The sequence below is a fragment of the Calonectris borealis genome, chromosome 13, assembly GCF_964195595.1.
Source record: "Calonectris borealis chromosome 13, bCalBor7.hap1.2, whole genome shotgun sequence".
In the NCBI taxonomy this organism is placed as follows: domain Eukaryota; kingdom Metazoa; phylum Chordata; class Aves; order Procellariiformes; family Procellariidae; genus Calonectris; species Calonectris borealis.
Window position 1 is genome coordinate 243,129 of NC_134324.1, and position 24,237 is coordinate 267,365.

At 47.5% G+C, this 24,237-nt stretch overlaps 1 protein-coding gene across 3 annotated transcripts in view; it reads right to left on the reverse strand.

Moving 5' to 3' along the window:
- The window catches only part of LOC142087553 (rho GTPase-activating protein 20-like), a 35,042-nt gene continuing 10,805 nt past the window's right edge, over positions 1-24,237 (reverse strand). For all 3 annotated transcript variants that reach the window (XM_075161874.1, XM_075161875.1, XM_075161876.1), the window contains exons 2-15: positions 20,073-20,155; positions 15,401-15,571; positions 14,657-14,806; positions 13,073-13,114; positions 12,232-12,316; positions 11,236-11,313; positions 10,443-10,509; positions 8,863-9,051; positions 8,224-8,399; positions 7,530-7,691; positions 6,241-6,350; positions 5,120-5,309; positions 4,376-4,493; positions 1-3,801 (exon numbers count right to left, since the gene is read on the reverse strand). In XM_075161874.1, coding sequence (XP_075017975.1) covers positions 2,054-3,801; positions 4,376-4,493; positions 5,120-5,309; positions 6,241-6,350; positions 7,530-7,691; positions 8,224-8,399; positions 8,863-9,051; positions 10,443-10,509; positions 11,236-11,313; positions 12,232-12,316; positions 13,073-13,114; positions 14,657-14,806; positions 15,401-15,571; positions 20,073-20,152 — 3,366 coding nt within the window. In that variant the 5' untranslated portion in view covers positions 20,153-20,155 and the 3' untranslated portion in view covers positions 1-2,053. The remainder of the gene's footprint in view (positions 3,802-4,375; positions 4,494-5,119; positions 5,310-6,240; positions 6,351-7,529; positions 7,692-8,223; positions 8,400-8,862; positions 9,052-10,442; positions 10,510-11,235; positions 11,314-12,231; positions 12,317-13,072; positions 13,115-14,656; positions 14,807-15,400; positions 15,572-20,072; positions 20,156-24,237) is intronic.

The following is a 24,237-nucleotide window of genomic DNA, read 5'->3' on the forward strand; positions in this document are numbered from 1 at the left end:
TGACAAACAAACTTGTGTGTCTTTTATTGAAATAGTTACAACTGTAGCTCTGGAAAAAAGACTGTGAATGCCTGGTCAGCGTTCATGTGTGAGGGAAATGAGGGCGGGGGGGTTGTATTACGATTATATACACATTTCATCAAGGTGATCTGGGACACAGAGTGCCACATCTGAGCGTTAAGCACCCTGCATATAACAAACCAAACTCTACACACCTTGGAAAGTGGGCTCCGGGCTTCCTACTCTCTCCTCTGCCCCGGTATTCAATGGTGAGAATTTGGAGTGCTGGCCAGTTTCCTGGCACTGACTGTCACAGCACCTGGCAGATGAGGAGAGGTGTCTGATACCTACTACATCATTTGTACCTACTACATCATTTTACAGAGGCGGCTTCCCCCTCTGTGCAAGGACTGAACCGTGGCAGGTGTCAAGCAACTCCAGGTATGGCTATTTGCAGACTCTCAGCAACTTGCAGGGTGCACTTACTCCACAAGGACTACCTTTCAATCATTAGGACTCTCTTGTCCTTCACCTCGTCACTGTTAACTGAGTAAAAGGAGTGTCTCTCTGAGAGAAACCACCTTAGAAAACTCTCACATAACTTTCAAATGAAATATCCTGAACCTTTTAACCTTTGAGACTTTTCCCATCGTTTTCCTAACGCCTGTCAAACCAACGTGGTGCTCGCAGCTTCTTTTTAGAGCTCAGCTGGCAGCATCCCAACCCTCTAAGCCAGTCCCATTACGGCTATGTCGTTTCTCAGCATTGCTTTGAGTGGAATCACAGGGATGCTCCGAGTCCGCTGGCTGCATTTCTTTAGTGGTGCAACACAAGCAGCCTGCTTAGCGCATCCCTGCCTGGCACTTCCCCAAACTTAATTCTGCTGGAGCACACTGGGCCACGTGCTATGCTGAGTGGGAACTCACTGTTTCTCCGAGACAGCATCAGTGCTGTTGAAGTCTGGACACTCTCAGTTTGTGGACTGTCTGACAACTTTCTGGCCAGAGGGGACTTTGCTTCAGCACCCACTTGATGGCATTCTTGACAACTTCCACAACTCCTTGACCTCATGCTAAAGCCAAATCCCTCTCAGCATGACGAGGAATTTGGTTGGTTGCCCCATCCACACTGCCTCTGGAGAGGGCCTTCTGAAATGTCACCATCATTTACAGAAATATAATGTCAACTTCTACTAGAACTAAAAGGACCAGCTACTCCCAGAGGACACCGAAGAAGACAAACGTTCATAGCCCTGCCAAAGTGACAGTGCTAAAATCCTTTATAGTAACTGTGGCTCTGTCAAATGCTAGCTTTGGGGGAGGGATGAGAAGAGAGAATCAATGCACAATTAATCGGGGGGGGGGGGGGGGGGAAGCAATCTTGGGGTTAAAATGTTACATATGCCATCTGTGAGTAAAAGCTGGGCTTTGGGCTCTATTTGGTGTTTCTGGAACCCAACCTCAAACAGTAATGAACGCAGACTGTGAGCGAGACCAGTGGGGGACAAAAGATGAGCAGAGAGAAGCAGCAGTGATTTCTGGGATGGAGGTGAAGGGTCTTCCTTTGGATGAATGGTGGTGATGAACAGTGAATAGTGGAGGATTTTGCACAAGCATAAAGATTTTTAACTACTTCTGATGGAGCATTAGCTGTCCCGGTTCTCCAGTCATCCGCACACATCAGCAGCGGACTGGAGAAAATAAAGCAGAGTTTCTCCTTTCCCGCTTTAAAAAAAAAAATGGAGTCAGACCCTGTACAGGTCAGCTAATTCGTGGCCAGGGAATCTCTGGTGGCATTCAGCCCACTAGACACCCAGCCAGTGAAGTCTCTTCCATAGAAAAAGGGTGTAAAGAAAAAAACAAAAACCAACCCCCCCCCGCCCTCGCCCCAGCCAAAATGAACGTTAAACCCCAACATCACATACACATTAGTGTAACTTTACACTTATTGCCCCATGCAGCCTGTTAGATTCTTCACATCCTGATCCTATCTTACAGAATATTTTCTACTGCACATACACAAAAAAATATTCAGTTCTTCCACACCCATCTCCCTAAACAAATGTCTCTTTTGCAAACACCACTGTATCACGCTCCTCTGCGGCCACGTCTGCCAGTGGCTGGCTCCTGAGCCACTCCACCCTGCTCCGAAGGAGTTCATTCTCCACCGCTTCTGCCTCAGCTGTGGGACAGGTCTTAGTTTCATCGTGCTTGAAATACTCCCTGACAGTGTTTCGAATGGAGGCGGGGAGGATGATACGGATGGTGTGGCTGAATGTGTTGAAGCCCTTGCTCTGGGTTGGCGCCTGCGCCGTTTCCACTGGCTTGCTCTCCAGCTCCTCGGGAGTGGAGGCACTTTGGGGACTCTCTTTGTGCTCTGCCTGGGGGGACGGGATCATTGGTTCATGGTGGTAGCGCCTGGAGATGGACTGCAGGACAAGGGGGGTATTCTGCCCGTAGAAAACTGTCTGGGGGATGTGGACATTCACAGTCTGCAAGCTCTTGGACAGGCTTTGCTCACTGCTGCTGCTGCTGGGCGAGTCACTGCTGCTGGTGTTTGCCGTGGATCTCTCCTCTTCCTCTTCCACTGGAGACCCCCAAGAGCTTGCTTTATGTGGGGCTACGTAAAAAGTTATCTTGGTGCGCTTCAGGCTTTCCTGGCTTGGAGGGCAGGCATCAATGCTTTTGATTTCTATGATGTTCTTCACTGCCTTCTCCCTATGCCGCTGGTGGCTGACCTGCGGGGATTTCTCGCTGGCTGGGCTGGCAGCTGGGAGCTCAGGGTTTTGTTCAAACTCTTTGGTATAATCCTGGCTCCTGAGCCCTGGGCCAGGGACCCCTACACAACCCAGCTGTCTCTCCTCTTCTTCCCAGTCCATGTCAGTTAGTGGGCTTCCCACGGCAGCTCCGCTGACAGGTGGAAAACTTTTCCTCTCTCCAAAGCAATGACTGCTCTCTACAGCCTTGGTTTCATTCTCATGGAAACTGTGCAGGTCACACAGTTGTAAAGGCACAGGAGACGTGAAGGACTTGGGCCACTCTTTTGGGGACCTCTTGGCAGTCTTGGGGGACACAGCATGAAGCCTGGCAGACGTGCCGAACATGAACGGCAGGGATGAGACATCTGTGGGACTAATGGCTGATGATTCTGAGCAGTAGGAGAAAGCACTGTCTAAGGAGCTGAGTGAGGAGGCAGATGGGGAGGTGGTGGTAGAGGACAGGCTAGAGAAGCTGGACCTGTTGGACAGGCTGGATTTCTGAAGACTGAGCTGCTTGACCCTGGAGCTGGTCTGAGGCGACTGCCGCAAGTTCTGCCTGGCCTTGTTAACCCCAGGGCTTAGGCCTTCATCAATCAACTTCTGGCTCTCCACCTGCAGCTGCTTGAGCCTGTGGATGTAGTCTGTATGGCTGTGCATGATGGTGGCATCGCAGCTGGACTGGCGGGCCACCGGCTCATGGCTCTGAGCAGGCAGCTGGGAGCTGAGGCAGACGCTGGGCTCTGATGAGCACCGGTCCCTGGCCGGGCTGAGTGAGCGTATTGAGCCGATGGAGCAGAAGGAGCCCTCCTCTTCCAGGAGGTCATAGCTGTCTGCACTGGTGTTCTTCCGGGCTTTGCTTTGGTAGCAGGCTGTGATCTCACTGAACAAGTCCCAGTCTTCCTGATCCTCATCGAGTAACAAGCTGCTGGATGTTTCAAAAATGGCATCTGTTTCGGGTACCAGGTGGTGCTTTGGTCCTTCTGGGTCACAAGCAGAAAATTCCAGCTCATCAGAGGAATCATCATGCTGAGCCACGCCTATGCCTGGGGCAGAGAACACAAATAAATTTGTTGCCTATGTCTCCTAACCCCATATAGTACCTTACAGCCAAGGCAGGGAAATATTATCAAGCCTATGGAAAAGCAAAGACGATACATTATTTTCACAGGGACCAGAGCAGGACTGGCAACAATATCAAAAATTCTGCCTTGATGACCTGAGCTTTCAGCACTGGCCTATATTCATAGGATAGTTAACAGAGACAAGCCGATCTCTTTCCATTCAACCATTTGGTTTAGCTTTACAGAACTAACCTGGAAGAAAAGACTGCTGGGACCTGGCGTTGCTAAGGCTACACTAAATTCTTGTGATGGCTGGAATAGGTTGAACAGCAGCCACAGAGAAAGACAACCACCCTCAGGGACACATTTGAAGTGATGTACCGCAGCCCTCTGCTTTGCCCTCACTTCCTGACAGGCAAAGGGAGAACCAAATCCAACTGTTTTTCAATGCTTTTCCTTGGAAGAGACATGAAGGGAAAGCAAAATCTTTTGCATGAGGAGTTTACCTATTAAAAGATTTTAAACATTTATGGAAGATACAGTACCACCAACTTACCCAGAGATTCCTCTGAGTTTTTGGACTTCTTTTTGTCTGGTCTTTGAAACAAGGAAGCAATGTCACGTCCAAAAATCTCTCCTGAGTTTTCGATCAGGAACTGCACTAACAAGGCCACCTGGCAAAGACATGAATTTATATAGAGTCAGTTTCATGAAAATATAGCCAGCTATATAAAGCAAGTCAAATCAGTCCCAGAATGTTCCTTTTCCTTTGACAAAGATACAATTTCCTACAGAACTTTTGCTCAAGAAGCTGCTAAGAACGTGGCAATGCGTCTGTATGAACAACAGCTGGGGCAAGAATATGAGCTACGTGAACTGGTACAGCACGTTCTACAATTTTCCTTACTATTGATAACACCTCATAAGCTACAAGCAAGCATTCCTCCCCTCTGATGCGCCGTCTGTTCATTGCTTACTTTGTCTCTGCAAGATGGCTTTAGACCCAGCTGAAGTGGCAGTGTCTAACTTCAGCTGCTCCATCTTTCTTGTGCTTGCTTGACCATATAGGAAGTTCATCTGGTAAAGCAACCACAGCTTCCCTTTCCACCCGGGATAAATTGAGTGGCTAAATTCCCCTACCAGCATGGGCACAGCTGCACAGGGGAAAGGACGAAGCCTGGAGGCCACTCAGCCAGCACTGTCACTGATCCTATGCTTTCCTTTAGTCTACAAAATACAGTGTCCACAAAAAGCAGTAAAAGGGGAAGACAAGCATGAGGCCAAACCCATGAACGATTACCTTCTTTGTAGACCTGCTCTCCTCTTCAGGCCCAGTGGGACTTGGTAGCCACAGCATATTGGGTGCTATGCAAAGAGCCAGGTTAAAGGCATTCATCTGATTCACGCCGGAATTCTGCTCAATATGATGCAGGACTCCAAAGAGGTGTCTGAGTAAGATGAGGTTGGCCTCCGGAAGCTGGTTGACTAGACTATTCAGGGGGTAGGAACAAAGGAAAACAGTGCTGTTCACAAAAATCCGCTCTTCAAATATCAGAAGTTGCTTCCCAAAGCTTTTGCCCCCTCCTGCCCTTTTGCAACCGGTTTGAGACACTCACATTTGATAATAAAATAAGACCGTGTCACTCCCCTCCACCAACTTATGTGAGAGCCACAACTTTACATCCACATTGCCCACCCACTCTGGTCACAGAGCTGGAAAGACCAAGAGACTTAGGCCCAGAACGTGGGCAGAAGTCCCTTAACAAAACAATGATCGCCCAAAGGAGATGCATACAGCTCCAGGCCAGCAGCACACGAGACAATGCCATTGCCTGTGTCCCATGCTATAGAGACAATGGAGGAAGGAGGCCCAGGCCAAATGATAAGGTTCAAAAACTGAGCTGAGCCATTGACAAGAAGAGGTTTGATATACTGCATAACCCACAGGATGCTGATAGACTATTCTTGCTCAGCGCAGCAGTTTCAGGCAGTAAAGCCGTTTTCAAGGTCCCAGTCACCATCTTGGCAAGGCTATTTCTTCTAGCTGCCAGTATGATGATCAACTTCATTTTGTGCACATAAGAAAAAAGTTACCATTGTTAAAGATCTAATTCCACTAACATTTGATGTACTCCAGGTGGCTGAATTATTGTGCTTTTTCAGTTTGCTGGTTCTGGTAATTTGAACTGGTCATCAGAAAATAATTTTTTAATGACCTTTTTTGGGGTCAGAGATGTTAACAATGTTCATAAAAGACCATTGAAAGAAAAACGTTCTGACCAGTGACACTGGGAATCAGCAATAGCTCTACTGTGGCCTGGAGCATTGCCAGGAGTCTCCCAGAAGATGAAGTCTATGCTTAGGGCCGTATGCTCCCCCCTTCTCCCACCAAAAGCAGCTTTTACGAAGGCTTTTACAAACCTTTTGATAGCTTCAATCTTATGTGCCCGATTTTCCGTGTCCACAGCTTCCATCCACAGTCCGTGCATGTCTGAGGATAGAACACTGTCAGGTATATTTCGGAGAAAATCCTGAATTAAATATATATATGCAGAGCAGTCTGGTCAGTTTTGAATTCCTTGTTTTGGTTTCATGATGCATATAGTCATTGTTTATTCATACTAAGCACAAGATAAAACAAGACATGACACAAATACATTTCTCCTCCCCTCCCCACTTCCACCAAGCTGTCCTCCTCAGGGCTCTCCATTGCAGCACTGCAGAACTGTGTTGCAGCTGCTGGCTGGGTGAGCAGAAGGTGCCCTGCCCCTTCTCCAGAACAGGACTGATCTCTATTGCAGCAGGCAAAGGACTCCTACCTAAGGCTGTGCATAATTCTGTTTGAAACATTTCTCAGCTGCGAGGATTGCTGTTTTATTCTCAGGGGACTGTTTAACAACTTACATGGCTTGCGTTGGAAAGTGCCTGAATATCCTCCCAGTCAACAGCTTCTTGGATTAGGCCAACAAGAGCAAGAGACAGGGATGTGTTTTGATACTTTAGGTGCCTGAATTGTTCTGACCAGATTTAATTGCCAGTGCAAAAGATAGGCTTTTTCTTACTGAAACTTGGGTCTTATCGCAAGCTTCATCCTTCACCCACCACAACCCCTCTGCTTGGATTTAGCAGCCGTTTTCCCTCTTGCCTGCTAGCTGATTAGAGGGTGAAGGCTTAGGGTCTAGACAGTACAGGCCAGCTCCTTTGAGCATGGCCTCTCTGTTTGGGGGGTGCAGAGCAGTTGCACTTAAACGGCACGAGTCCTCCCATATCTCCCTGCAGCCTCTTCTGTGTGTCCAGAAAGGACAAAGAACATCTGTGCTGCGGTCACCAAAGGGCTTCATGCCTATGTCAGTGCAGCATCTGAATTGCTGAGTCCAGACTCTGGCATGTTATTTGGCATTGTATAGATACCATGGTTATCTTGGAGGTGCACATTACTCCTACAGCTGGAGGCTGTTTTGTACACGGAGGTGCAAAATGAAACACTGGCCTGAGGGCCACTGCACATATCTGCATGTGAAAACAAGCGCCACGGGGTCAGGCAGATACCTTTGTGCACACAGATGGGCCAAGCCACCAGGTCAGAATGTGCCTTGCGGGAAAATGCTTTGTGTTCCCCCCAGATCTTCCCTACCCATAAAGACTCATGTTGCTTCCTTAAAGAAGGAAGGTATGATCAGCTCACAGCTGAGTTTCTTGGCCAAACATACCGTGATGACAGCTGCAGCCACAAAGACTGACTCTCCATCCACCTGGACATCATCTCCAGAGTTCAGCTTCTCTTTCAGCTCTTTGCAAGTCTTGGCATTGGCAGAACGTCTGAAAATGCCCCTGGTAGAGGGACCTTCATGGTACAGCAGAAGCAGCATATCCTAAGAGAAAGCCCAGTTGTACTTAAGAGCCTAACACTCTATCCTGTTGTTTCTGTATATTATACCTCACATATTATAACATAATTAGTGTAAGACCTAGTCAGTACTGGGAAGAGGACAGGCATACAAGAGATTTGTCATGATTTAACCAGGGGCAAGACCCTGTCAGCTAAGTTGCAGGTACAGTTCATGTGGGTATACTTATCTTGTGGCAAGTGTGAGTCCAGTGGACTCTTGTAGTGAATGAAGTCTAGGCTATGTAGCATGGCATAGTCCACTGACATTACCCCTTGTTAGCTTGTGATGACCTGGTTGGAGACAGCCAGTGAAACAGGATGGACATCTGTGCACGCAGTGATAGGGATTACACAGGAGAGGGATGCTTTCACCTTGTTACTGAGCTAGATCTGAATCACAGGCAAATGCTGGTCTTCTTCCCCATCCAATCCTCATAAATACCAAAAGTGACTTTAAATTCTGGGCTAAAAACATCAAGTTTATGTCAGGACAAACAGTCCAAGCCGCTCCTTACCATGATTGGCTTGGGAAGGATCCCGTCAGGACAGACAGAGGACAGAGACAGGCCGAAGAGCTTCCGTGGGGTGGTAGGAGACTGCGAAGGAGGGCTGCCCAAGGGGGTGCTGGTGCTGCGGCGCAGGGCCCAGTCAATCAAGGACTTCTTCCTCTTGGTGTGTTTCTGCAGTGACTCTGAAAGAAAACACAGACCTTTGTTACATACCTGTCTGTCCTTCCTACTGGCCAGTGAGCGATCTACAGCGGAGGCAGAGTTCCCAGCAAAGCGAGGACCTTCTACCATTGCACGTTTAATAACTACACTCTTAATGGGAACACTCAGATAATATACAGCAGTGAAACCACTAGTTCATCTCTCAACCACCAGCAAAACTTTCATTCAATCACTGTTCTTCAGGGAACCTTGCTGTCTGTGCAGTGTAAGAATGGCTGGCAGTTGAAAGCTAATCAAGGACTGAAAGCTAATTCTGAACATTTGCACAGACAAATTTAGCCCCTCTGCAATCTCCTCCTCTTTGCATACACTCAGGTATGAGAGTGACTCTGGAATACATGTACGATGCTAGGAAGAGTTTGGCATTGCCATGGAAAGCAGCAAAGTCTCTGCCTAGTCATAATGCACTCCTGTAGCCCCTACCTCTCCTCAGCGGCATTGGAGCTTGGAGCCTGGGTTTCAGGACAAACTGACACTGTTTTTCCTTTGGGAGCTGATCAAGGAAGGAAGTCTCTGTCCCATCAGCCAGGAGGGTGTTATTGTTGGTTCCTTGTTGCTGGTCAGGAGAGTCCCGGAGACAGTTCAATGCGATGCTGAAAGGATGCTCGTGCCCTGTTGAGCAAAGAGGTGTGTAAAAAGCAAGCAAAGATGCAGAGCTATGTGAAAACAGCTCCAAATCTGGGCAGGAGGAAGCACACACATCCAATGGCTCCCACTGCAGCTGGGCCTCTAAGCAACGTTGCTCAAAACCTCCACCTGGGAACTAAAGAAGCCAGGGCACATCTATGCATCACTGCTTTACAAATAAGTTCATCCAGTTAAACCTGGCCAGCCACCCTTCATTAGCAGCTCTCCAGAGCATTATGCAACAAAGCACTATTAACTGGGTTTAAGCCCTTATTAATAGGCTTATGGGCCCCACTGCACTAACAAGATACTGTAAGCATTGCTCTGTGCAGGAGTTAGCTTACTATGACAATCCAGTACGTATTGGACAGATACAAAAAGTAAGCATGCGCCACGATGACTTGGAAAACACCAATAAACACCCACAAATAAACGTGCAGTCTAATGAGCCGCAGAATAATAGTCTTACTACAACAACATGGTCTTTGGAGCAAGATCTCTTTAATAAACCAACATGCATAAACTTCCTTGGAGAGCCTGGGGATGTATTTTTGGGGTTATCACTGACAACACAATGCAGAGTTAATGCAGAGATTACTCGTTTGGCATAACTAAGCAGTATGCTATAGGGCAAAACAGTCTGAGCAAAGGCTGCACCATTGATACACCTGTCAGAGAAGCAAGTTTAAATGCATCTAACAGCTTTGGTTTAGATGCTGGGTAAATCAGTGTATTTCCTTGCTTCCTCTCTGGCTAGATCTAAATGGTGGGCTCCTTAGGGCAAGTACACGCTGTCTGTCAGGACTGTCAGTGCTACCTCGCTCCGACCTAGCAGTAAGGCCATGAGGGCTGAGTGTGCCCCAGACCACAGGCACTGCCTGTGAGGAGAGGAAGCCTGCAAAGCTGAGCAGGAGAGGACGACCGGCCTCCAAGCACGTAGCCCTGCAAGCTCATACCAGCAGCCACAGGGATGGGACCGGGCTTTGAGGCATGTCCTACCCTTGCATCACATCCGCTGCATAGAAAGAACTTCTTAGGCCAGCCTAAAAATCTCCTGTTTATTTGGAGCATCTGCTGAAACGTGTCATGGGCTCCCATCCAGAAATGCACAGATTTGCTTGGAAAAGGGAGGTAAGTGTGAAGATCTTCAAAGATGTCACCATGTGTTGATTAAACGTGGATCCTGAGACCATAAAAGCCAAGCGACATTTCACATCAGCTTGATGTCACATCTCACATCAGCAACAGTTCCCCTACAATTCCTTTTTTTAAGTGAAGAGTGCAGTGTTTGAGGTCTTTCTCTGCCACACACACCAGTATCATTTATCACTTGTTCCTGTGGTGCTAGAATTGAGGGAAAGTGGGAGAGCTCTTACCAATGAGAGGGTAAGCAGGGTCATCTTTTCCTGAGATCACCCAGAGGTGGTGTTCGCTTGTCCTGCCCTGGTGGTTGAGGAACAGAGAAGAGAAAAATATTAGGTGAAGGGGGCCAGGGTGAGGGTCCACGAGGCTGCACTCCACTCAGAAAGCAGCAGACAGACATAATGGCTGAACAGGCCAAGGTGCCGGACGTGCACAGCTATCTCCAGGACAGCCACATGGCTGGGAGGGACGGCGCTCTGGATCAGTCTGTCTGATATGAAGTGGAAGGGGAAAGGTTCAGGAGCAGAAAAGACTGAGAGCCAGCAGGATGTAAACCCACATGATGGTTTCCTGCACTATTTTAGCAATATATTCCTTGGTATTAAACAACCGGAATACTGTCAAAGCTACCTGTTAAACGCTGTAATGGAAAAGGCTGGACCACTGCAAAGGGCAAGGCTCATCTGATAACATCACTGATTTGTTCAGTATTTCATGGCTATATTAATAATCCTTTCACAAACTTGGCTCAATCCTAATGCTGGATTGCAAGCATTGAAGTCCTCTGAAATCCAAAGGACTTTATTATACAAGGTTTGAATTTAATGTAGGCACGTAAGCATGTCTGTGTTTCTAATACTTGGCACCCACACAAATAGATTGCTTCATCTTGTAGTCCAGAGAGTATTAATGCCTTTCTGGTTAGCTACAGCAAATCTAGACTTCTCCACATCTGCGCTGTCCTGTAAACCAGACCTTGCTAGCTTCCTTAGCTAAGATCTGGCAGACTATGCAACTGCCACTTACAGGAAGTCCAAGTTGTAGAAGGGTCTTCTTCATCACACTGTCTGCAGTTTCCACATTGGACACATTGACTGCGGTAGTCTAGAAAGGAAAACAGAGAAAATATAGGAAGCTAATAAGAAGGCATGAAGTTTGGTTGAAGTAGCTTTTGTACAGTTTCTTGTAGCTTTAAAATCTGGGGAAAATGTCACTCGTCTGTCTATTGACTGTCTTTATTAAATGTTCACCACTAGAAGAGTTGTACTAATTTAAACTACGCTGGAATCATTGTTAAGGGTGAGGGCTATACATTGTGAAAACTGTTCTCCGCTACTTCGTCTATCACAGGTTTATTATACCATCCAAAAACTTCGTCCAGCAGAAATCACAGGAACTGGGTGGTGTTCAGATGCTGCATTTGATCACATCAGTATTTGACTGATAGTAGTGCCACTGTCACTCCAAAGGGTGAACACGGCACAACACTAATAAACCACGAGTGTCTGGGGTCGCTCTCTGAGGGAAGAGTCCCCAGGACATAAATGTGACCCACCAAGCTTGGCATGAAGCCTAGAAATGTATGCTAGTAATATGAAGAGACTGGGACACATTCCAGTAAATTAATTCAGGAGAACACACCAGTGACTCTTTCATCATCAATATCCTCAACTTATTGCACTGAAAATAGGGATGACTGGGCACTCGACCACAAACCATCACCAATTATGAAGTGAAGCAGAAGAAAAAGAGGAAAGAAGCCAGAGGCCAAGAATAATTTTAAGAATTAACTGTTCTTTGGAAAGGGTCTGGCTACCTCCCGATTTCCCAAACCAAAACTCTCAGAGTCAGCTTCCAGTGGGAAGGATGCAGCTGCCCAGATGCTCACCCTCTAAAACCTTTTCAGGTGGGACTTGAATTTTAAACAGGGATAGCAGCAGCAGCACCGCAGCCCTGCCTTCCCGCCCCTATCCCACAGACCTCCATGTAGTGCTGCATAAGCACGTTCTTAGCTTTACTTACAGAAGAACAGTTGTCAGCATCCAGCACAAAGATCTGAAGGGTTAGATTCTTTACATATTCATTCTGTTTTACCTCATTGATATGCCTGAAAGGCAAAGAAAAGGGGAAGGAATATAATTTCCCAACCAAACTTGAGAAGGACCCTAAGATTTGGATCTAATATGTCCAAGGGACCTGCTCCTTGGCACTATAATAAATACAGATTAATTACGACAGTAACAATAACATGCAATGTTTATAGTGTGGTCACATGCTCTTACTGGCTTCTTTATCTTTCTTTGAGGCCCCAGACTAGTAAAACCCCACATGGCAGTACTTTAATGCAGAGAGATGTGTCTAGCATAACACCTTCTAGCATCCTTAGGATCATTACTGTTCTCCACAAATCAAGAGACTTCTTCCCCTCTCTGTACCTATACAAACACTTCTGCCTGGATGTTAGTGCAAACAACATATAAAAACATAACATGAAAAAGAAACAACTTTAGCCTCTAGATGCCACAAAATACAAACTTTAGTTCGAATCAAAAAACATCTGAAGAACCAGTAACACTTGTAACATTTCCATAGTGATTAGCAAAGCCAACCTCCAGCTCCAAAGGAAAAAAGGTGCTCCAACAATGTTATCTTCTAGTGGATTTCATCTTTTCTGCACTGTCAACACCAATTTTGCTTTCATCCAGGGGCTTCTGCATTCAAGTTTCAAAGGCGGATTTTTCAAACAGTAGCTAGACACTTAATGTGCTGAAAATCAGAGTGCAATTTGATGCCTAGCATGACAAATTTCTCTGAGGACTGTAAAGGAACCACCCAGGAGGAGGATGAAAGGAGGGTCACTTACCACAGTAATGCTGACAGCCATCGTTCCTTCACGTCAGCTGAGCTGAAGGTAAAAAGGAAGACAGATCATCAAACAAGTCCTGAGTTGGTAACAGCCTTCGGAAACTCTACCCAGTTTCATTTATATATAGCTGTAAGTCAAAGTTCCTTCCTGCAAAGCCTTGGAACAAAAGCACAGTCCTTTCCTGCTTCTGTCCTATTTTAACAAATAACAAAAATAATAATAACAAAAAAATTTCCTGCCCAGGCTGGCGAGTGTTCAGATAAGGGACAAATATCTTTCCGTGATGTTGGAGTTAACTCATCTTGTGGGCCCTTATTATTTTTGCAGTGACCTTAAATTGCTATTTTCTTTCTCCTATTATTTCCTTCCCAATGTCCGCCATTCCTAGAAGCTTCTGCTGCCAACATGGGTCACCCAGGTCTCAGTGACGTGAAGGAAACAGAACTGCTGTTGAGTTTGGACTAAGACACAAACGGCAGCTTGCATGTCAGAGCATGAGACCTAAGGCCAGGAATGCACCATCCTGACCCTTGGAAATGATGAGACAGCATGTATGAAACCATGGTATGGTTCCCATTTCTTTTTCCACCAAGGCAGCTGTCCCACAGAAGGAGAAGCATCAGGCCAGATCAGTCCCTCCTAGCTGTGCCAGCAGAACCCCTGAGGACAGAGCGACCCTTGAAGACTGCTGACCTCTCTGTTTTGCAAAAGAGAGTATGAAGCAGAGATGCCTGAGCCAGCAGTGACCTGAGCTCCCTGCGGATACAGCAGCTCTAGATTCAATTTAGCCAGGCTAGACAGAGCTCCCGGTAATAAAAATCTCACCTGCTTTTTCGTGAGCCTTTTTAGCTCAAGCACAACATTGGGACAGCCTTTGAGATGGCATTTGGACATGAATAGGCTACTCTCTAGCCTGCTCCATGCTCCCCTGCATTTCTATTTTTGGGGTTAGCAAGGGCTAAGCAAGCTCTGGACCGTGCTGCTTGTGCAGACCCATCCTGAAGAACCTTTCCATCTTTACAGGCTGTTGCTGTAGGCTTGGGACACCCTGGCAGACAACTGCAGGAGAAAGGTTTGCCCAGGAGCTGCCCAGGCCACTCTAGGGGTGGATAAAGGATTTAATCCTGCCACAAGGCCATCTGGCATTTTTCTAACCTGTCCTTTGTAATGAAAAATTCTCAAACCAGGGCTAATCTCCTACAGCAATGGCTGCTGGCAGGCGCTGAAACAACACGCTTGTAAGTTATCTGATGGCACAAGCTGGTTTGCTATGGCAGATTTGGTTGCGATGTCCCAGGATGCTCTGCAGCAGGGTTAGCTCTTGCTATAACAATGCTTGCAAGGGCTGGTCCTCTAAAAGGCTCTCAGAGACCAACCTGCAGATACCTTTCTAAGATGACCGTCTGCCAACATGCAAGTTTTTACCACACTGCCTCATGTGAGTGGAAGTCCTCTACTCAACGGGGAGAAGGGTTGTAGTAGAGTTCAGGGCCCTAAGCCTCAGTCATTGTTTTGCTGGATGCATGGGAGACTTGGGCAGCTGCCAGGCTGCAGAGGGAGGTCTGGTGTCTGATGGGATACCTGAAGGTGACAACATAGTTGGTGGTAGGCCAGCCGATGACAAACGAATTTTCGGGACCCATCTTCTTCTCTGTCACTTCGCTGAGACAGGTGCCGGTCCACACTTCACTCAGATGCACCTGCTTTTTCAGCTTCAGGCTGGAGGAGGATCTGCAATTCAAATTACGGATTTCTTAGGCCAGTTCCTAACATCTAGACCCCCCACAGCCTGGTCATGCCTCATTCCAGTCATGCAGATGCAGTGACAGCAACAAGCCCCCCAAAACTAAACGTCTGGGCATGTGGAGGCACTACACGGAAGTTTTGCAAGTGGATTTTGGGGTTGGTGGCTGCAGTGGGACAGCTGTGGCTTAGGGCAATGTGATTCACTAGAGCCACGTGCAGGTAGATGGTGATTTAGGCTAATTACTGTCTATGCTAATAACTGAAATCACGTAAGTTCTTAATTCATGTGTGGCAGAAGTAGCCAGACCAGGAGTCAGTTTTCTGTCCTTACTGCCTTGTGCCCTCATGCTATTTCTTCAAGAAGCCACATAAGGGAAAGGGCAAAACCAATTAGACAACCTTTTCTTTCAGGAAAATCGAGTGAAACATTAATACCAAGAAGAATTTCTGGAGGACATGCCACATTTTAGATCTACATTTGTAAAGAAGAGTTGTTTTGATGCCTGCTCCACAAATAGCTCAGGGCCTAGCTTCAACAGCACATACTGGGGAGAAGGAGTGAGCGTGAATTCCTCTTACTTGGACTTGGCGATGACCAGCACATCACTGAACAAGATCAAATGTCTTTCCTGGGTCTGCAGGCCCACGGTTAGCTGTACTCGTTCGTCCAGGACGAAAGTGGAGCCTGGGCCGCTGAACACCCCACTTGGCAGCCCATTGTCTGAATGGGAAGAGGAAAGGGTAGTTTCCCTGGAGGAGGAAGGAAAATCATAAGACTTTGTCAGCAACTTTTCTCACAAGGGTTCGTGATTGGACACAGGCGACTCTTTTGGGACAGCCCCATAGCCCCGTGCTTCTCCCAGCACTGCCCCTATTGCTCTCAATTATGAACTGCATTTGCCTGCCTCTGCCCAATTAATTTTACCAGCCTCAGACAGATGGAAAACTGCCTAAATGCCTACACAAACCTGGGGAGGTTAAGCTGCTGAAATATTCATTTTTGAGTCATTTCTCAGTCAGGTAAAACACTTATTTCCTGCACATGCATGTGAGCTATGACTTGAAAAGGACACGGAAACCCATGGCAGTCCCTGGCTCATGCCTGGCATGGGGAGGGACTGCCATTTCGGCCCGTGCTTTCCATCCGTACTGAACTGCTTGTCAATGCAAGAGCTGCAGCACAAAAAAAATGAACTGCACGTACTCATCTAATTCCAGCCATTCTGGTTTTCCTGGCTGCAATCCAGCATCTTTTTTCTGCTGAGATTGATATAGGTGCTGACCATTTCCAGAAAAACCCTGATGGTTTTGCAAGTTGACTGCAGTCAACAAGCCATGGTCGGGATTGAGCCAGATCCCTTCTCTATGCTCTCCCCAGCTGGAAGAGCTCCACCAAGTGCTCACCTCCCCACTTGCCTCTCAGCACCTTCCCAGAGCACCTTCTAGTGCTGCTCCTGGCTCTCGTCGGCAGTGCTGGCAGCACAACAGGTCCCACAGCCATTTCCTGGGTCTACCCTTGCTCTACAGGTGGGATTGTGCTGAATGAACAAGGAATAGTTCTTTGCTGAGCCTTGTTCAGAGTCTGTGTTCATGTGCCCAATCCTGACTGAATTAGCTAGCCTCTGAGACATGGCCTTAGATTTATGTAGATAGAAAAACAACAGAAATCCTCCTGTCTCTAAAAATGGACAAAAATGTGTATCTTGCCTGCAGGCAAGGACACATGTGGAAGAGATACGTACCTTCCCTCCACCCCTCAGCAATACTACTCTAGTCTGAGGGCAGTCTCTACATAAACAAATGAAAAAACACATGAGCTTTAAGGGTAGTATTTTTGACATTGTTACTCTAACTCAATTTCCACTGGCCTCATAACTGGGCCCCTTTGATTTCATGGGAGTGAGGTTAAAGCTAGCCATTAGCTGCTTTTTTAAAATCATCCCCCAGTCACAGGAACACCCGCACTCCTGCAAGCAGAAATTCCCTCTTCCCTCCTCAGCCACCAAGAAGCGAATTCTTAGCTTATGCATCTCTTGCCTCTACAGGTGAGACCTAAATCACCTTTAAACTTGATATTTAAAGCTTTCCATGTGCATCAATTGAGCAGTGGGAGCCACACCATCACACAAGCTCAGCAGTGGATTTCCTAAAGCTGGAGGAGTTACACAGCTTTGTAAACACAACAGCAGGAGAGCAAAAAAATCTCACCAATACTCTGGTGGCCTAAGCAAAGATGGCATTGTACCAGCTCCCTCCATAGCAATCCATCATGAGAAACGTTTAAAGCTTCCCTCCCTCACAAGGATATTCTCCAGCCAAATAAAGTCAAGAATTTGTTTCTCCTCTTTACTTTTTTTTAGTGCAATTTAGAAGGCGGGGGAATGACAAAGAAGCCACATAACTCGGTCAGAAGACAACCAAATGAAAATCAGCCCTGCCCTTAATTTTAAATGATCCTACGAGACTGACCCCACACACTTGTTTCAGAAAAGCAGGATGTATTATGCACCAATTACCTATGGTGTGATACAAAAGGGGTATTCTTCAGGAGGGCTGGTCCAGATCAAAATGTCAATCAGTTCAGCTTTATCATCTCTTTCTCAGAAAGAAAAAAAAATCAAACCAAACAAATCACTCAGGAAATGTTATTTGTAAGATTGCTATCAGAGCAAGGCAGAAAGGAGCGTGGCATCTGTGTCTAGTAGTTACACAGTGCTGCAGGAGGAAGAGGGGACGACGTCGAAGAGTGCTCCCAGTAAAGGACCAAGGAGCTCGGCTCATGGCTAGCACTTGGTATTTCAGCAGAAGATTTGCACGTCTGGCATATTTGTACCTGACTCTCTCTGCTGACGCTCCTGGTGCTTTCTACCTGCAGGAGCAAAGCGTCAGCAGAGCACTGGATGGCTCTGGAGTCGCAGGCAAGAGAGGGAGCTTTTCACGTCAAGGTCACTACTCAACCTATCCACCCAAGCTGGTAGTAAGGGAAAGCTGCTGTCATCTGATGGGGACGTGACTGTCGCGGAGGACTGCCAGATCTGGCGGCTCTCCCATCAAACGGCCTGAGCTGATGCCACCCTACGCAGCGCTGGCAGGGCACGGACAGACTTCCCAGCGCCCCCTCCATCCCCAGTCGCGGCTCCCAGCCCCTCACAGGCCCAGATGAATCTGCATCTGAAACACGGCCAAATCTCAGGGCCAGCCCTCCCGCCGGTGGTCCAGCAGACAGAGCAGGGGCCAGAGGGGTCTCCGGCGGCGAGGCCCCAGGGGGTGGCCGGGCAGGGTGGAACACCAGGATGTTCCTCAGGGACGACGCTGCCGCAGTCCTGGTAGGCGAGGCGGTGTGCCACAGCAGCCTGCGTCCCGCGTCCCGCTGCGCCTTCCTGGCGCGCCTTGTCCCCCCTCCGCCGCCCCGCCTGCTCCCGCGACAGGACCCGCGGTCAGCGCGGCGCTGCCTGGCCTCCCCCTGCCTGCATCGGCTCTGTCAGACCTGCTCGGCTGGGGACAGTTTACAGCCCCCTTCCCGCTAATTAAACTGAACCACAGCCCTTCACCGCAGTCAGAGCTGAGGGATGGGGACGACTGTGCCCTCGCCCAAACCAGCGGGCCTTTGCGGAACATGGGCAGGCCCACGCGGGGCCTCTCTGCACCCCAGCCCTCTGACACCTCCCAGTTGTGCTCCTCACCCACAGCCACGCACTGCTGGGAGCCGAGTCCCCACGTACTGGGCTGCACTGGGCAGGTTCTCTCCCGCGGCTGCTTCTGTCTGTCCTTCCTGTGGCACCAGCTCTTTCCTTTCTCTGTTTCTGCTTCTCATACCACTGCCTGTGACGGGTGAGAGGCAGACTAAACAGCACGGAACCCGTCAGCCAAACACTCACTGACTGCTCAGCCAGGAGCACACGAGGAAGCTTGTCTCACGCGCAGTCCAGCAAGAGGGGGAGGACGGAGCTTTTTCTCCTCTTTGCAAGCATAGGGGACATATATATACATATATATATAAAAAAAAATACACGCACACATATATATGTACACATATGTACACACATAAATATATATATTTAAGGAAAATATCTTATTCCTTCAGGAGGTATGGCCTCCCAGCGTCAAGACAGCATGTGCGTGATGATGAGCGACTGGTCGCTGCATCTCAGGAGAGAGTCCGCTGGGCTTTGTGTCTGTGAGCTGGGGCTCATTGCTCCCGCCTGGCAGGAGCACGCTGGCCTCCCCGCACTGGCTACGCGACCGGGCAAAAGGGAGGCAGTGTGGGCTTCCAGCGGAAATGCGATTTCGGGAAAAAACTCCAGGCTGACAACCCAGGAAAGCAGGTCCTCTCCTTACCTAGAGGCCGAGCGTGACACAGCACAGAGTCACAATATGCCCCATGCAAGCTCTGAACAGGCCCATGCCTTTAAGTCTGCCAAGTCAATTGGCAGATGGGGGTCATGGCACATGAGAGAAAAGCCAGGAGAGCTGTCAGGAAGAGATGGAAGCTCTGCTGCTCGGTCCAGCTTGCACTGTATAGAGCATTTCATGCCCTGATGGCAGGGAATGGCTCTGCAAGGGATGGAGGAAGGGCACTCTACCAGCCAGTCCCAGCTCCACTTTCTGGACCTCGCTGGTGAGGTCTGCACCGCCAGCACTGTGAATACCCCTCCGAGCTGAATGACACAAGTGTCAGCTCGTTTATGCCAGCCAGGTCAGCAGGGAAACCACACTACAGAAACTTACACTCTGTTTCTTGTACCCGACTTTACTTGGGTGTCTCTGCGCTGTGCAATATCGTCCTGGTGTATTTATACTTGGATATAACAGGCATCAAATATCTAGACCTAATATTATCTGCACTGAAAATAACCAGCTAGCCTTGCGCGGTGGGTTGACGTGAGCTGGCTGCCAGGCCTCCACCAGCTGCTCTCTCACTCCGTCCCAACAGGACAGGGGGAGAAAATAAGATGGGGAAAAAGGGGAATTCATGCACTACTTCCCATCGGCGGGCAGATGTCCAGCCTCTGCCTGGGAAGCAGGGCCTCAGCACACGTAGCAGTTACTTGGGAGGACAAACGCCATAATGTGAATGTCCCCCCATCCTCCTCCTTTCCCTCAGCTTTTACTGCTGAGCACAATGCCATTCCAGTAAAAAAGAAACTCTTCCATATCTGTCCACAAACAAATTGCCCTTGACACCATTAAATGAATTTGAAAACCATAGGCAGAAAGGTGGAAAAAGGAGTCAGAAAGGTATTTCCTCTACCTGGAATAGTACTTTGACTTGCCAAGAGCTTTAGTAATGGCAGAAGGGGTAGATCGTCGTCTTTGTACTATGGGCTTCATCTTCTGCAAGACAAAAAGACATTCCAGTTAGCCTGGCCACCTTGGAAGCAGATCTGCTCATTGCACTCTACAAGTTCTCTTTTTATCTAGTTAACACTCATGAAATCTCAGCACTGAGAGCCATGATCTGTATTTTCAGACACCTCCCTCCCCCTCCTTATTATTAAAACGCTTGTCAACTCTCACATTTATGTGGGACACTTAACACTTTCCTAACTTGAAATGCTTCCAGTTTTCACAGCCAAAATTCAAAGTAACGACATGAAATTAAGCAGAGAAAAAAACCACAGGTTGAAGGTCAGGAAAAACTTCCTAACACTCACGCCATGGAATAGTTTGTTAAGGAAAGGTATAGAAATCCAATTTAAAGCTGGACTGGACAAAGCTATGAACAGGATATAATACTGTAGGGAGCCATATTTTATGGGCTGAAGGAATGGATGAGGTTACTTAATAGATTTTTCTCTATCTTCATTTCCCATATTTACAGATTCAGCAAACAGACTGTTATTAGGCCCCTCTCCAGGTCGTGTAACCTCAAGACACTTGTATCTTTTTTAACAGCCACAGCCACCAAGTCTTGTATGACACAGAAATGAAGTGACTGTAACGGCCAGACTTATGAGTTAGACATGATAACCATCCAAGTCCACATATACACATGAAGGTCATAGGTCTCCTTTTATTTGTTAAGTGAATTTTGTGCTGGAGAAAGATAACAGATTTTAGCCTGGGAGAGAAATCCTTACATCAATGGCTCTTGCTTAGTAAGCATGGGAAAATCTGTCCCACGGCTCATTTCTAATTTCAGCATTTGCCTGTATTAGAGCTTTAAGTACCAGGAAGTTTAGAGTATGCTGAGCATTATTGATCTTTTGACTTCTGAACGTATCAAAATATGGAATAACCTAAGAATAAAAGAAACCAGGATTGCTGGTTGAGGAGAGGTCCTACGGAGAAAGCGTGTTCCTTTTATTACCCGTATACTTTTCAAACTCCGTGCTGAAAGCAGAAATATTCGTTGCATGTGAGCTCACTAGTCCCATCTCTGAGTACACGACACTATTACAGCTCAGTACCTTAAAACCACATTAACATGACATTCTTATGATGTTAGAGGAAGGTATTATCCTCATTTCACTGATGGAAAGGCCAAGAACAAAGTGATTACAGTGAATTTGGCTGCCTGGTGTTCAACACATTGGACCTGATTTTTCTGAGCAGACAGAAAGGTTGGCAGAGGGGGCTGGTTTGAAGTACTGCTCCTGCTCACTCTTGCTGGAGCTACAGGGGCTCAGAATGGCTGTAAGTCTGCCTCCAGGGATTTATGTGAGGAATCCCCAAAATTAAGAACAGGGCAGCAGTGACCACTTCAAAAGTTGGTCAAGTGATTTACCACACTTCAGAAAGGAAATCTGTGGCAGAAGTCAGCGTGGCGTCCCGCTGCCAGGGAAGGCGCGCACCTCCTCATGTCCCATTTCGTTGACAATACACCTTTTGACTTCTGTGACAAAAGACGGGGAATTCTACAGCCAAAATTTTCTACAACACAGACTCCTGATTCATTGCCTCATCAGGTCCACCAGAGCCCTCGTGGACAGACAACCTCGTGAAAAAGAGAGTATGATCACGTAACTCAAAGTTGGAGTAGGACTGCAAGCGCAATTTAATAAAGCAATTTCCTAATGTATGAATACTCAGCTTTGCAACATCAGTAGTGCTCTCTAAGTAGATTCTTTGTGTACGTGTATATATGTAGACAGTGACGGATGGCAATTTCTCCCTCATTCCCTGATATGACCTTGCCAAGCGAAGATCTGTCTTCGGAAGTTTCACAGAGAGAATTAAATAAAAATAACATCAGCTTAAAAATGTTTGTTTTAAAAATAAGAGAGTCCCTACTAAATGGATCATCTGGCTTTCAAAGGTGCCTTAATAGGATAAAATGTTCCTACAAAACATAGTACAGTAAAGCATCAGTCATGCAATATCTTAGGAAGAAAGGATGGGTGTGGTTGCCTGGTGGAAAACCCCGGCAGGCTGTCAGCTGCAAAGGTCACTTGAATAAATAGAGCAGGCACGCAGGGAGATCGGATGCGTCTTTGTGTAATAACATCTTGAACGGCATTGTAATAAAACCTTGCACGTGATAGTATCTTCCGTGCTGAAGAATCCTATGGCACATACCTACCTTACTGTAGGTAAAGCAATCATTTTGCCCACCCCAAAACTAGTCTCCTCTGTGGTACAACGTAGTAAGGAGTACCAGTGACATACGTGATGCGAGTGTAGTGCAGGAGGACATTTTACTCCGAATAAATTTCAGGGGAGATATCAGAGAGTCAAGTACTGGTGGATTTCTTCTCCTGACCATTAGGAATGGTTTCAGGTTGTATCTGAACGGCGGCAGCAATGCCTTCCACGAAGCCTCGTCTTTGCCCACTCACTGCACTTCTCCACAGGAGTCTGAGGACCTGTTCACTAGCATCACTTCCAGCAGGCACTGGACTACCCATGGAAGTCTTAGAAAGACAGAACTTTGCATTTCACAGTGAACTGCTGTGACTACAGGACACAACGTATTCCCCATACCTGCTATCTCCAAATAAAATGCTGAGATCACCAGTTGCCCAGAGGTCTAGTTGCCTGATTCCAAACAGACTCTAGGCAAACCAGAAAATCGCCTTCCAAGCCCTCAGCCAAAGTCTCTTTGACCCTAACCAGTCAAGTATCCTTGGCAAGACATCATTGAGATGATGGCCACAAGATCACAGGAGTGGCATCTTACTGAGGGAACAGGACACAACTAATTGGCATAATTTCACGGTTAACATACTTGATTTGCATATTTAATAGAGAAATAATAAATTGTTCTGCCTTTGGTTTCAGTAGCCATGCAAGGTAAAAGAGTTGCTCATGTTCTCGTTCCCTGCTTGGGAGAACCTAGCTGCGTACCCCATTTTAAACAATTTTGGTTTGTATCGGCTAGCCCATGTAAATGATGTTTCCTTAAGAGGCTGCTGGACAAGGAGCCTCCTAACACCTTGAGTGTTCTTCCAGTGCCATGTAAAATGTGCTCTGAATCCTGCATGTTTCTAAGGTCTACAGTTTTATGGTTTTCTTGCAAAAAACCCTCCCATCTCACCACACAGAAGAAACACCACAAGGCCTCTGCCTCACACAGGAGCTCTCTGGAGCGGCCACAGCCCCCTCGCCCTCCTGCCCAACGGCTGCGCTTGAGCGGAGCTGGCAGTGCTTGAAGGGGGCGGCTGGTGGTCCACAGTCCGGGGCTGGCCTGGGTGCTGGCAGCATCACGCAGCCTTTCCCCACAAGCATCGCTTTCGGTTGAAGGGGGGACTTCGCTGTGCCCCTCCATGTTAGAGCCAGGGAGTGCTTTCGCTGGAAGCCAGCTCTGTTCACATTAACCAGGCACTGGAATCAGAGAACCACCAAAGGGACACGGTGTAATCCCTGTGCTGTTTTGGTGCCATGGAAACAGATACTCATTTACCCAACATACTCTGAAAGTGCTTGAACACTTGCAACACCCTGGACCGTGTTTGTGCATTACTCATCTCAGAGCTGCCAATTTTAGCTGTGTGTTTCTTGGCACTGGGGAGGTTGTGAGTCTAATGCCCCTCATTCCAAACCCATGTATGGCCTACACTATCGGCTCAGCTGGCCAGCATGAGCGGGTTCCTCCCCCCCCGCCGACCTCTGCACTTGAATGTTATTCTTCAGATAGTTAAGGTGGGATGGAGCTGAAAAATAATGACACCTGCTTAGTACAGCTACTCCTTCTGTCAATAGCTGATCAAAGCCTGCAATGTCTGTGGCACCGGAATACTGCTGTTTGGTTTAGTTCACATTCAGAAATGAAAGCAAATTTTTTTTAATACTGCAACTTTTCTGCAAAACATAAATTGAAATATTTGTTTCAGAAACATTGATACACTGTCTTCAAAAACACCACGTGCTTTCTTTGACCCTAGCATCTGCTGCAAGTTGACAAGACTCATGCACTCTGCTAGCAGCAGCGGGAAGCTACCTGGTCTGACCCATCTCCGTCAGTCAGTGCAAAGCAG